Here is a 14,283-nt window from a genome sequence, read left to right as displayed (position 1 = left end):
TCTCAATCTCAAGTTAACAATAAAACCTGGCTGCAGAATGTCTTAAGTTAAACATTCTTTGGGATGGAGCTACATCTGTGGATGGTGGTATATTCAGACACTATTTCAAGACCCCTTAAAGTCAAATAAGAATGTTTTAAAAGACCATTTAAGCCTCAATTTCAGGTACTAACTAGAAGATAAAAATTCATTTCTATAGGTTCAAATAAGTTTTTCAAATCCACAATGAAAAAGAAACTATACTATATAATACTGTATATTAAATATTGTATAATGATGGCTCTTAAGAGGATTATAGTTAGGAGTCAAATTGAGTGACTCTTAACTTATAATAATTGTAACCCAGGTGGCTCAGTGGTAAAGAATCCACCTCCCAATGCAGGAGAAAAAGGAGAGGCAGGTTTGATCCCTGAGTTGGGAAGATCCCCTGGAGAAGGAAATGACAACCCACTCCAGTCTTCTCACATGGAAAATCCCATGGACAGAGGAGCCTGGTGGGCTACAATCCATAGGCTCACAAAGAGTTAGACACTACTGAGCAACTGAGCACACACATACACAAATAACAATAATTATAATAAAGCACAGTAAATACTATTATAGCCATATATAAAGTGTTATGAGAATAGATATGATGGAACAATTAACTCTGTACATGGGGTCAGGAAAAGTTACAACATTTGAGTTTGTCCTTGAAGAATAAACATGAGTTATTTCTAGTTAAAAATGGCTAACTAAACATGTATGTTTATCACCACTCCCTCTTAACACTTTATTAAAACAAAAGTGGAGAGATAAAAACAGGCATAAATATTCAAGGTAGTTAGTTCAGTACCTGCTCATTCCCTCTCCTGGAAGAAAACCAAAGCTTTACTCACTGGAAAGACTGATTCACAGAAGTTCTGGATTGGGAATACTACACAAAGCTGAGGGTAGGTTTTCCATACTAAAAACTGAGGGATTAATAAAAACATACATATGGAACAAATGAACACCCCCACCCCCACCATGCAGTCCTCTTTCCCTGCTTGGTTGTGAGAAGACTGTGGTGGTCTTATAATTGAGACATTGTGTTCATGTCCTAGTGTTTTGTGGAAGGTAGAACTTGTGAGTAATAAGATTAGCTGAGGAAATACCTAAGCAAAGTGCTGAAGAAGCAGCCTGGTTCCTCTGCTTAGAGTAAAATGCAAGCAGAAAGAAATTATTTAAAGACAGACCTGTTCATCAAAAAGGAAGTAAAATGTAAAGATCTGGAACATTCTCAGCCTATGCACATTGAAAAGAATGAGAAAGGCTGTTTGGGAAAGAACCCTAAGGGTGTGACCTTAAAAGAGGTAAATCCTCATCTTTCATTGTAGGAAGAAAAAGAGAACATCTATAATTTTAAAAATTAAGAAAGAACGGTCATTTAGAAATGTGGAGGCATATTAGAAAAAGCAGCTAAAAGAATTAAAAATTGCTCTTTCTAAGAAGTAGGAACTGACAATGTGAAGGAATATGGCAGAGGAATACTGCTTTTTATTTGACATTTTAACCTGTGTACATGTATTACTTCATTTTAAAAGAAGAACAAGAGATAAATAGGAGTTGTTTAAGCACAGAAATGGCAGGAGAGTATGTACCAAAACAGGGGGAAGGACATAAGGGAAAGCAAAAATGCTGAGATGTCATTGTAGTCTCTCTGAATATTTGTAGTCTATTGGATGTTTTTTCCTTTTGGTAGAAAATTTTTGTAATCTAGGATATCAGCTTTTAATACTATTGGGACTGTGAGTTCCTATCAATAAAAGTGTCCTTTCTGAACACCAGGTGGCAAGAAATCTTTAATATACAGGAGGTAAAAAATTTTGAACAGTGTGGCAGTAAGAAAGATGCGCAAATATTCAGATCATAAAAGTTACTTTCTCAGCTTTTAGAGTTTAAGGATCCTAAAGGCCTGTATAAACCTCATGAAAAAAATTGTTTCCTTCACATAGTAGGTCTTCTCCTATGGTGTCTGTGTTACACTGTTTGCTGGTTCTTGTAAAATTAATGTAGGGATAGGGTATGGTCAATTTTATTGGAAACTGCTAAGAGGTCAAGTAAAGTAACAACAGAGAAGAGCAATATGGCAGACACTGGTGGTTTTAACCAAAGCTACTTAACAGTAGAGTGACAGCAATGAGCAATGGAAGACTGCAGTGGGCTCAAGAGAGCATATGGAGGTAAGCAAATGGAAAGAGGGACGAGGGTTTCAAGAAGTGTTGTTCTGAAGGTAAAAAGAGAAATAGGGTAATGATTAGAGGGGGAGGGGAAAATCAAAGGCACTTTATGAGACTGAAAATATTAGACCATATTTGTATTCTGATGGAATTGATCCAGTATTGAGGGAGAAATTAATGATACCAGAGAAAAGAGTAATTGCAGGAGCAAAATTCTTGAGAAAAGGAAATGGCATAGGAACAGGAGCAAATATGTAAAGACTGGTCTTTTATGGGAGCAGAGATACTTTATAGGTTTTAAAAGAAAATTTTTAAAAATGTGCACCCGTGGCTGATTCATGTCGATGTATGGCAAAACCCACCACAGTATTATAAAGTAATTATCCTCCAATTAAAATAAATAAAATTTTTTTTAAAAAAGCATATGTGTACAGATGTGGGGAGATGAGAAAACCATGCCTGACTGCTTCTGTTATCTCCCGTTCAGAAACTGAAGGTACTGAGGCCACTCCTCCCATTCCTACTATCCCTGCTGAGACCATCCCCAGAGGAGTAGGCCTTTTGGCCAGTGAGGAACCCTCAGAGTAGTCGGGGTTGGGGGCATGAATGCACATGCTCTAGTGTCTAACCCAATAACGCAGTGTTTTACAAAATGTGGTCTCTGGAAGAACGTCATCAGCATCCTCTGGGAATTTGTTGGAAATGCAAAGTATCAGGTCCTACTCCAACTGACAAGATCAGAAACTCAGGGACAGGGCCCAGCAATCTATTTTAACAAGTATTCCAGGTGATTCTGTGAAGATATAGATAGTGGTCTGTGCGGAATGCTGAGAGTTTCTTGGAAGGTTGATACAGCAATTTCTTAGATATGAAAATGTCACAACCAAGAGCTTTTCATAATGAATCTAAGTAACTAACAAAAGCTTTAGAAGCACTGGGGTCATGCTCCGCTTACTTCCTGTCACCTAAGGCCCAAAGGCCAAGTCCAAATCCACAACACAATCCTTCGATTGTCACAGAAATTATACCCAAGAGATTCAGGACTCAGATAAACCTGATGCTCTGAAGGCTAATTTCAAATTCTTAAAAAACATGCACTTTTGGGGAAAACAGTACATACGAGATGAAACTGAGGGAGGTGCTGCAAGAAGGATGCTTGATTTGGAGCTGGACAGGCTGGGCCTCCAGTGTAGAGTGACCACCTGCTAGTGTGTGACTCTGAACAAAAAACTTTCTGAGCTCCATTTTTCTCACCTGAACATATGGAGATGCTGATGTCTTATCCTTGAAGGGTCCATGCCTACAATCCCTTCTGAGGGAAGCTGTTTCCAAGTTGCCATGCACTGTGTTACATGACCCTGGTCACAATTGGTTAGACCAGTAACTTTAAATTAATAGTTCAACATTCCTGTACTTTGGAAAGTGTGTGTCAGAGAGACAGTTTTCTATACTTCTTTATTTCATGCTGTATCCAGAAGTAACCAGAGGTGTCTCTGTTTCTTTGCAATAAATACACAATTACTTCATAGGTTTGTTATGAGAATTAAACATGCATACAATCTTTAACACAGAGACTGGCACATAATGTTCAATAATGTAGCTGTTCATTATTAATGAAAACTGCAAAGCTATAGTGCCTCAGGTGATATGAAGCCCCAGCACTCAAACCAAAACCCCACATTTACCAGCCCCAAAGTAACCACGTAAAGTCTGAATCATTAAGCCTTATTCCCCAAAGCTTTTAGCTCTAAGACTATAATGTATTAATATATGCTTTGGGGAATTCACTAAAATCCTAAGCTGTAGTGGTTTTTTGGTGCTATTTTGTATGAGAGGAAAGTTTGTCATTGCTTTCTGGGGTGGACAAAGTACAGAGAAGCTATATTAGAAATTTCAGAATATGCCATAGACAACTTTTCTAGTATAACCCCAAAGTGGGGCCGTGACTGGATTGTATGTTCAGAGTATGAAGGATTCTGCAAACAGGGAGGGGAGTTGAGTATCACCACTGCAAAACTGTCATTGAAATGGGAATGATGAAGATAAATAATAACGAATGAAGATGGTCTTAATGACAAGAATCTTGAACAAAGAGACCATTCAGGAGGCCACAGGTCTAATTTAATCTAAAAGTCCCATGGTCCTCAACCAGACCAGTTATGACAAGAAATAAAAAGTGTAAATGAACACTAAATTACATTTTAAAGGTCAAGGAATCAAATTATATTGGTGACTGGATGTAGGAAATGAAACAAAAATGAGTGCTTGACAGTAAGTTTCGTCGAATAAGAAATGGTGGTGCCAAAGCCAGGTTCAGGGGAATCTTTCTTCATAAAAGGCCTGATTTCATTTTTGGATTTCTCAAGTTTGAGATGATTAGGAGATTTTTTCAGTAGAAATGGTCACAGGGCAGCAGCTAATACGAGACTGGAAATGAGATAATCGAAAGAGGATGAGGAAGAGATCACCACAGAGGTAACTCTGAGGTCATGATACTAAAAAAAAAAAGAGTTCTCAAAGAACTGGAAAAGGTCAGTTTTCGTTCCAATCCCAAAGGAAGGCAATGCCAAAGAATGTTCAAACTACCACACGTTTGCACTCATCTCACATGCTAGCAAAGTAATGCTCAAAATCCAAGCCAGGCTTCAACAGTACGTGAACCGTGAACTTCCAGATGTTCAAGCTGGATTTAGAAAAGGCAGAGGAACCAGAGATAAAATTGCCAAAATCCACTGGATCATAGAAAAAGCAAGAGAGTTTCAGAAAAAAATCGATATCTGCTTTATTGATTACACCAAAGCCTTTGACTGTGTGGATCACAATAAACTGTGGAAAATTCTAAAAGAGATGGGAATACCAGACCACCTTGACCTGCTTCTTGAAAAATCTATATGCAGGTCAAGAAGCAGCAGTTAGACATGGAACAACAGACCGGTTCCAAATTGGGAAAGGAGTATGTCAAGGCTGTATATTGTCACCCTGCTTATTTAACTTCTATGCAGAGTACATCATGAGAAATGCTGGGCTGGATGAAGCATAAGCTGGAATCAAGACTGCCAGGAGAAATATCAATAACCTCAGATATGCAGATGACACCACCCTTATGGCAGAAAGTGAAGAGGAAGCCTCTTGATGAAAGTGCAAGAGGAGAGTGAAAAAGTTGGCCTAAAGCTCAACATTCAGAAAACGAAGATCATGGCATCTGGTCCCATCACTTCATGGCAAATAGATGGGGAAACAATGGAAACAGTGAGAGACTTTATTTTTTTTGGCTCCAAAATCACTGCAGATGATGACTGCAGCCATGAAATTAAAAGACACTTGCTCCTTGGAAGAAAGGCTATGATCAACCTAGACAACATATTAAAAAGCAGAGACATTACTTTGCTAACAAAGGTCCATCTAGTCTAGTCAAAGCTATGGCTTTTCCAGTAGTCATGTATGGATGTGAGAGTTGTACTATAAAGAAAGCTGAGTGCTGAAGAATTGATGCTTCTGAAGTGTGATGTTGGAGAAGACTCTTGAGGGTTCCTTGGATGGCAAGGAGATTCAACCAGTCTATCCTAAAGGAAATCAGTCCCGAATATTCATTGGAAGGACTGAAACTGAAACTGCAGCTGAAACTCCAATACTTTGGCCACCTGATGTGAAGAACTGACTCACTAGAAAAGACCCAGATGCTGGGAAAGATTGAAGGAGGGAGGAGAAGGGGCCAACAGAGGATGAGATGGTTGGATAGCATCACTGACTCAATGGACATGAGTTTGAGCAAGCTCTGGGAGTTGGTGATGGACAGGGAGGACTGGTGTACTGCAGTCCATGGGGTTGCAGAGAGTCGAACATGACTAAGCAACTGACCTGAACTGAACAAAGGAGAACAGAGAAAGAAAAATAGAAGTCCAGGGCTCAAGGCTTAGAAATGGCCTTATGGCTAAGAGGTTTGCTGGAAATGATAAAAAAAAGCAGGCCCAGGGAATGCAAGAAAAGTGAGAATAGCAAGTATTTGGAGAGCCAAGCTAATGCCATGAGACAGAAGCCAAGGCAAAAGGTTTCCTCTCACTAAAAGCTTCTGTATGGTAATATCTGGAATAGAACGCTGGGGTCAGTAGCAAAATATAAGGCTGTGGAAGAAACACAAGTGAATTCAAAATGACTCTGGGTGGCCTCTGTAGAACCTAAATCTTCCACCGTTTGGGCTAAAGTTCACTTAGCAAGATCTATGTAATGACTAATGACAAGTATTCACTAACACTATTGCTGGGGACAAGCTCACAGGATAGACACAGCGCTTCTCTGAGATATGGGGACTTACCTAGCTCATCCCAGAGCTGCCTGCACTTATCTGTCATGCTTGTTCCTTGTTGCCTCCACAGTGTGAGTCGTGGGTCGGCCATAAACTGTTCAGTTATTAGTGTCAGCATCCTGGCTCCATTGGAATCTCTCATCCGCAGCATCTCTCGAACCTGACACATAAGGAGGGGCAGGTGGTTGGTGACTGTACATCATAACAAAGCAGGAGGAGAAGGAAGGGGAGGAGGGGGAGGAGAAGATGAAGTATTTAAGCACAGCATATCCAAGGAGCCAAAAAGAAGGCCTCTTCTTCTGTAAGCAAGTTCTCTGCATGTATCAAGAGATCCTGCTGTGTGCAATGAGATACCACTTCATACAAGGATGGCTAGAATAAAAAAGCTAGATAATAAGTGTTGGCAAGGATATACAGAAATCAGAACTCTCATACACTGTTTAGTGGGATTGTAGAATGATGCAGCCACTTTGGAAATCAGTCTAGAAATTCCTCAAATGATAAAACATAGAGCTACCATATGGCCTACTAATTCCATTCCTAGAGAGAAATGAAAATATATATGTCCATACAGAAACACTGTACAAGAATGTTTATAGGAGCATTATTTATAACAGCTTAGAGGTGGAAACAATCCAAATGCCCATCAACAGACAAACAGATAAAAGAAGTGTGTGGTATCCATACAATGGAATATTATTTGGCCATAAAAAGGAATGAAGTACTGACACATACTACAACATGGATATATGTTTTTAAATATTTTGAAATACTATGCCAGGAGAAAAAAGCCAGTCACAAAAGACTACATACTATAGGATTCCATTCCTAGGCAAGTCCAGAATAGGGAAATCTATAAAGACACAAAGTACATTAGTGGTTGTTTAGAGCTCGGGGAAGAGGGGAACGGGGAACAGGGGAGTGATAGGTAAAGGCTATGGGGTTTATTTTTAAGATAATGAAAATGTTCTAAAGTTGCCTGTAGTGATAGCTGTACATATCTGTCAATATACTAAAAACCACTGAATTGTACAATTTTTTAAATGGGTGAATTTTATGATATGTGAATTATATTTTACCAAAGGTGTTAAGAAAGAAAAGAAAGAAAGCCTGCTGTGAGAGCCCCCAGTTCCAAAATACTAAGTTTCTGGGACTTTTCAGTGGCTAATACTCTGCACTCCCAATGCAAGGGGCCAGGGTTCAATCCTTGGTCAGAGAACTAGATCCCACATGCCACAACTAAGACCTGGCACAGCCAAATAAATAAGTTAATATTTTAAAAACAACAAAATATTGTCTCTTTAAGGCCTCATTGGGCAGCCTTGGGTTCAAGGCAGGGGGAGGTAGCTTCATTACTAATCCCCCCAGGAATGCAAACTCATTTAGAGACTGTGGAGCAAGAGGAAGAGGATGACCAGGGTGAGCAGTAGGGCTCCCTGGACGCAACCTGCTCTGGTCTGCTCTGCTCAGCTCCCCTCCACCCAAGTAGTTTTCAAGCATTCAGTACAGGTAGGTCAAGTGAGCTAGCGACAATGCATGAAGCCAGAAGTGTGGTGAGCCCAGTTTACTTAAGGAAAAAAAAATCTTTTCATGTCTTACCTTGGCAAACATTGAATTGAGTTGCTTTCCAGAGCCATAGTAACCACCCTGGGAGAGAAAGAGCTTCACTTGTTCTTTCACCTGTTCTTTATCCAAATGCCAACAGTTCTCATCATCAATGCTGGCCCCAGCTGTGGGGTCAGGAGCACCTGCGAGGAATAGGGTGGTGAAATCAATCTCCTGAGTTCCTACACTCCACACTCAGCAGGAGCAGCCCTCTGTGAGTATATTCAGAAACAGACGGGCATTCTGCCTTAATCTGGGCTTTGTCAATTGTGTGGCTCTCAATAAACGTAAGAGAGTAGAGCTAGTTTCATGTTCACTGAAGTCTCAGTTGTATCCTCTCCCAAGGTCTACAAATATCATCCTGGAGTAAAAATGCACAAACACAAAAATAGTGATGTATTTTTTTTCCCTTAGGAGAATGTAATTTTTCTTCTATTTTGTTTTTCTTTGAAGTTTAAAATAAGCCTAAAGCACACATATTATTTTAAAATTAAAAAAATACTTCCTTAGAAAATAAAAATTTCTCTTTTTAAAATTCACTATAAAATTGTAGCTTCTCAAGTGGAGTCAACAATTATAAATTTCTGGAAACTTGCAACCCAAAGCACAGGCAGGGTTGTATACAGGGTGATATTTTATAAATTTATACTCGGAATATCTCTCCTTCCTGGGCTCACCTCAATGACATCACTTAAAACACAGTGTTAGTTATTTACACATCCCTCTCCCCTAGTAGCCTGTTAGCTCCTTGCTCACAGTTGAATCATTTATAACACAGTTCTGGTAATGTGACAGGCACCTAAGAAATATCTGTGGAATGAAAACTGAATCTTCTTCTCTCACTTTCTCAAAGACTGAGTCCTGTGATAAGTTTTTAGAACCCTGTCTCCAAGTGACAAAAGACTATAAGTCAGTATAGTCTTATAGTATAAGTCAATACTGTATTTGTGTGGTCGTGCAATTGGTTACAAATTCATGTCATGTTTCATCAGTCAATCTACCTTTCTTTTTGTCCTCTTATATGAAAGCCTTATTTAAATGAAATCCAGGTCTGCAGAGAATAGTGCTCTTCTGCCATGCTTTTTCAGTGCATCTTATCATCCAGGAAATCAGGAGGACTCATATTTATTCTACAAATACTAATTAACATTAGGAGCAACCAGTTCATGGAATCTGCTATATGCTACTTTTCTTCAAATGTGTTATTCTCAACACAGTTCTGATCATATCCCTTCCCTGCTCAGAAGTCTTCAGTGATAAACTATTCTTTATAAATGAAGTCTAAACTTAGCTTAGCATTTAGGGCCCTCCCTCTTCAGGCCCTTTCACTTCTAGTCTTGTCTTTCCTATACTTATGCTATGTTTCAACTAGAAACTTAGTGCACCCAGAAGTCAATGACATTTCCTGATGACTTTATTTATGCTTTTCCCTTTAATTCCCTTCCTTTCCCCACAACCTGTTCTTTGGCCAAAAAGCATTACTTCTCATTGTCAGTGTTGCCTCAGCTCTATAGTCAGGGCTGCAGTGAGAAAGGAAAACCATAAAATAAGTATACAGAGAGGCTAACACTGCTGAAATTTACTTGGCAGGAAGGTCTCTCACTGAATTCACCACATACCCCATACACCTCACCTGTCAAAAGTATGTCCTTCATACTCATATGCATGAGAGTAATGTAGTAACTCTCTTCTTCAGTTCAGTTCAGTTCAGTCACTCAGTCGTGTCCAACTCTTTGGGACCCTGTGAATTGCAGCACACCAGGCCTCCCTGTCCATCACCAACTCCTGGAGTTCACTCAAACTCACGTCCATCAAGTCGGTGATGCCATCCAGCCATCTCATCCTCTGTCGTCCCCTTCTCTTCCTGCCCCCAACCCCTCCCAGCATCAGGGTCTTTTCCAATGAGTCAACTCTTCGCATGAGGTGGCCAAAGTACTGGAGTTTCAGCTTTAGCATCATTCCTTCCAAAGAACACCCAGGACTGATCTCCTTTAGAATGGACTGGTTAGATCTCCTTGCAGTCCAAGGGACTCTCAAGAGTCTTCTCCAACACCACAGTTCAAAAGCATCAATTCTTCGGCGCTCAGCCTTCTTCACAGTCCAACTCTCACATCCATACATGACTACTGGAAAAACTCTCTTCTTAGTACTTTATTATTACTTCTCTTAAAGACCTGTTGCATTTTGTTTTACAATAGAATTGAGCTTGTCTCATATACTCCCAACTACATTGAAGCTTTTAAAGAGTAGAGTAGGGATTCATTTTTGTACCTCACAGTGCCTGGATCATTACAGCATTCAATTAATATTTATAGAATGAACAAATGCATGTCCTATTGACCATCTAGGTTTAAAACCCAGGTGGGCAAATAATATATCCTATACTACTTCTGTAAACTGAAAGTGGAAAAGAAAAACAAATATACTCCTTTCATCCTTCAATATTTGTTAAAAACAGCCATTTATTGAGTGCTTCCTACATGACAGTGTCTAAGTTCTTTTTATACATATCCCTGCAGTGGCTATAAGACAGGACTGGAAAAGGTCAGTTTTCATTCCAATTCCAAAGAAGGGCAATGCCAAAGAATGTTCAAACTACACTGCACTCATTTCACTTGCATTCATTTCACATGCTAACAAGGTAATGCTCAAAATCCTTCAAGCTAGGCTTCAACAGTACGTGAACTAAGAACTTTCAGATGTACAAGCTGGATTTAGAAAAGGTAGAGGAAGCAGAGATCAAATTGCTAACATCCTTCTGATCATAGAAGGGCTTCCCAGGTGGCGCTAGTGGTAAAGAACCCGCCTCCTAATGCAGGAGATGTAAGAGATACTGGTTCGATCCCTAGGTTGGGAAGATCCCCTGGAGAAGGAAATGGCAACCCACTCCAGTATTCATGCCGGGAGAATGCCATGGACAGAGGAAGCTAGAAGGTTACAGTCCATGGGGTCGCAAAAAGTCAGACATGACTGAAGAGACTTAGCATAGTATACTGGATCATAGAAAAAGCAAGGGAATTCCAGAAAAACATCTACTTCTGCTTCACTGATTATGCAAAAGTCTTTGACTGTGGGGATCACAATAAACTGTGGAAAATTCTTTAAAAGATGGTTATATCAGACCACCTTATGTGTCTCCTGAGAAACCTGTAGCAACAGGTCAAGAAGCAACAGTTAGAACTGGACATGGAACAATGGACTGGTTCAAAAGTGGGAAAGGAGTATACCAAGGCTGTACATTGTCACTCTGCTAATTTAACTTATATACAGAGTACCTCATGTGAAATGCTGGGCTGGATGAAGCACAAGGCGGAATCAAAATTGCAGGAAGAAATATCAATAACCTCAGATATGCAGATGACACCACCCTTATGGCAGAAAGTGAAGAGGAACTAGAATTTTATAATTTCATTTATTTATTTAATTTATTTCTGGCTGTGCTGGGTCTTCATCGCTGTACGGGCTTTTCTCTAGATGCGGCAAGTGGGAGCTACTCTATAGTTTAGGTGTGTGGACTTGTGGAGCATGGGCTTTAGGGCACATGGGCTTCAGTAGTTGCGTCTCCCTCTAGAGCACAGGCTCGACAGTTGTGGCACATGGGCTTAGTTGCTTCAGGCATGTGGGATCTTCCTGGATCAGGGATGGAACCTGTGTCTCTGGCATTGGCAGGCAGAATCTTTACCACTGAGGCATTGGCAGGTGATTCTTTACCATTGAACCACCAGGGAAGCCCCTTTAGAAAGTTACTCTGTAACAGTATCTCTCAAATAGAGCTCAGTTACCACGTAAACGGGCTTCCCAGGTGGCGCTAGTGGTAAAGAACTCTCCTGCATGAAACATAAGAGCTACAGGTTCGATCCCTGGGTTGGGAAGAGATCCCTGGAGGAGGGCATGGCAATCCACTCCAGTATTCTTGCCTGGAGAATCCCACAGAGGAGGCTGGCGGACTATAGTTCATAGGGTTGCAGAGTCGGACATGCTGAAGTGACTTAGCATGCATGCATGCATCATGTAAACACAACTTTGAGGATAAAGCAACAGAAGACTATTTCTGCTAGACAGCAAGAGTTCCTGGAAGCTTGTCTGACTATCTTTATTTCTGAGAAGTGGTGAGGTTGTATGCAGGCCTTGATTAGTTCTCTTGGGCAACTGGGAAAGGCAGGCCCTTTAGCACATAGACCATAGTATTATACAGGCCATTAACCTAGTCTCACTGCCTTGTTCACACTAATACCAAAGTTATATCCTAAAAACAGAAAGGAAGTATAGAGAGGTATAAAAAACTTGAGTTCTGAAGTCAGGTGAGCCTAGGTTATAAATAATTTCCTTATTTACAAAATGGTTATAATATCTACCTCACAGGGTAGTTTTGAAAACTAAATGAATTAACATATATAAACATACATAAGGTTCTCATGTATGATGCCTGGAACATAGTAGAACCTAACCAACAAAATGAAAAATTGGCTTATATAGCTCCTCTTCTCAAAATTCTTCAACAGTTTCCTATGATTAAGTATCGACAACCTGGCTTCATAACAAAAGCAAGCATTTACTTCAGCCTTAGCTGTTTTTTCTACTAGACTGTAAGATATTTGAAGACAGGAACCATGTCTGTTTTATGCCCTCAACAATCAGCAGTATCACATGCACAGAGCAGGTACTCAACATACATTTCTTGAATGAAGAAGTGAACATCGTATCTCTCTCCATCCATTATATAGCTCATAAACACAATGCAAACAGACACTCTTTAGAATAACCACGGTGCTATGCAGGATCCTGAAATGTTAAGGAATACTGATATCCATTTCATTTCACTGAATGACATTCATTATTTCATTGCTTCTTTCACTTCTGAATATTCCAGGCTCCTAGAGGCAAGGATTATGTGGACACATGAAGTCCACAAACTGGTTTAATTTATAACTCTAACATCCTCTGTCATTTTCACCCAAACTTTATGAGGTGGACAATTGGATGGCTTTAAGAAACAGAGTTAATAAATAGTTTGGATGGAATAAACTGATTAAAGTTAAGTGATTACAATGGCAAAAGTATCCCAACCTCTAAACATGCAATAAAGCAACAAAATACATTTTTTAGCAACAAAAATATTGTACAATTACCATTTACTTGGTTGATTTCAGAGTTGGAGGACAGAATCTCATCTGCCAATTTCTGTGCGGTAGGAAGAACTTCAGTGTGGTGTGCTGTGATCAAATATTGAATAAACTTTTGTAGCTGGTCCCTATTCATCTGGAAAAGGGTTTCTGAGATAGGAAGACGCAATTTGACTTGGTCTGGTCTACGGATCCTGTAGAGTGAGAGTGCTACCACATGAGCACAGTAGAATATGTCTTTGTTCCCACAGCCACATGTCACTGAGGTGATTTTGCATCGATCAAAACTGATGGCAACTTTATAAGTCACGGCTGGTTCAGAAGTAGTGGCTGGTTCAGTTACTGTGCCACTGAGATGGAAGCCTAAGGAAACAAAGAAGACAGGTTTAGAGATTCTCTAGTAAGAAACGTGAAGATTTTCATTTTGCATTCCAGTTCATCAATTCAGAAACTATTTGCTGAGTATCTCCCACATACACAGCAGGCTCTGTCAAAGGCCAATGAAATCTAGGTATAATTCTTAAGGAACACACAATCTAGAAAAAGAGTCCTTACCCTTAAGTCTATGGACCTCCAGAACTAATAAGAAAACTTTTGTTTGTATGTATGTACATTCTTCTGGGGGAACATTTAATACCTTTTTGCATAATCTCAAAAAGGTTAATCAAGAAGCTTGAATAAGAGACTTCCCTGGTGGTCCAGTGGTTAGGAATCTGCCTGCCAATGCAGGGAACACAGATTTGATCCCTGACCCAGGAACTAAAATTTCACATGTGCGGGGCAACTAAGCCTGTGTGTCCCAACTACTGAGCTCGCACGCCCTAAAGCCCATGCTCTGCAAGAAGAGAAACCACCTCATCAAGAAGCCCATTGTGGTGGGTGGGGACTCAAGTGCTCTAACAATGAATGAGCCTGAATGCACTACACACTTTCAAGGACTTCTTGTTTAGTTTTACAAGCATTGCATCCCTCCAACCCATCCCCAAGTCACAAAGCTAGCTCTGCCTTGAGAAAAAAGATTTGAACAAATTTCAGCTTACTGTTCTATGGC

The 14,283-nt window shown here is 40.0% G+C and overlaps 1 protein-coding gene across 1 annotated transcript in view; it reads right to left on the bottom strand.

Annotated features, from left to right (window-relative positions):
• ZSWIM5 (zinc finger SWIM-type containing 5) overlaps positions 1-14,283 on the bottom strand; it is a 139,860-nt gene that overhangs the window by 34,574 nt on the left and 91,003 nt on the right. Inside the window, exons 2-4 of the mRNA XM_055586072.1 lie at positions 13,239-13,595; positions 8,104-8,252; positions 6,514-6,664 (exon numbers count right to left, since the gene is read on the bottom strand). Of these exons, the coding sequence (XP_055442047.1) occupies positions 6,514-6,664; positions 8,104-8,252; positions 13,239-13,595 (657 nt within the window). The remainder of the gene's footprint in view (positions 1-6,513; positions 6,665-8,103; positions 8,253-13,238; positions 13,596-14,283) is intronic.

Source organism: Bubalus kerabau, chromosome 6, assembly GCF_029407905.1.
Source record: "Bubalus kerabau isolate K-KA32 ecotype Philippines breed swamp buffalo chromosome 6, PCC_UOA_SB_1v2, whole genome shotgun sequence".
NCBI classification, from domain to species: Eukaryota; Metazoa; Chordata; class Mammalia; order Artiodactyla; family Bovidae; genus Bubalus; species Bubalus kerabau.
Note: the sequence above shows the minus strand (reverse complement) of the source record. Positions and strands in the feature narration are given on the sequence as shown.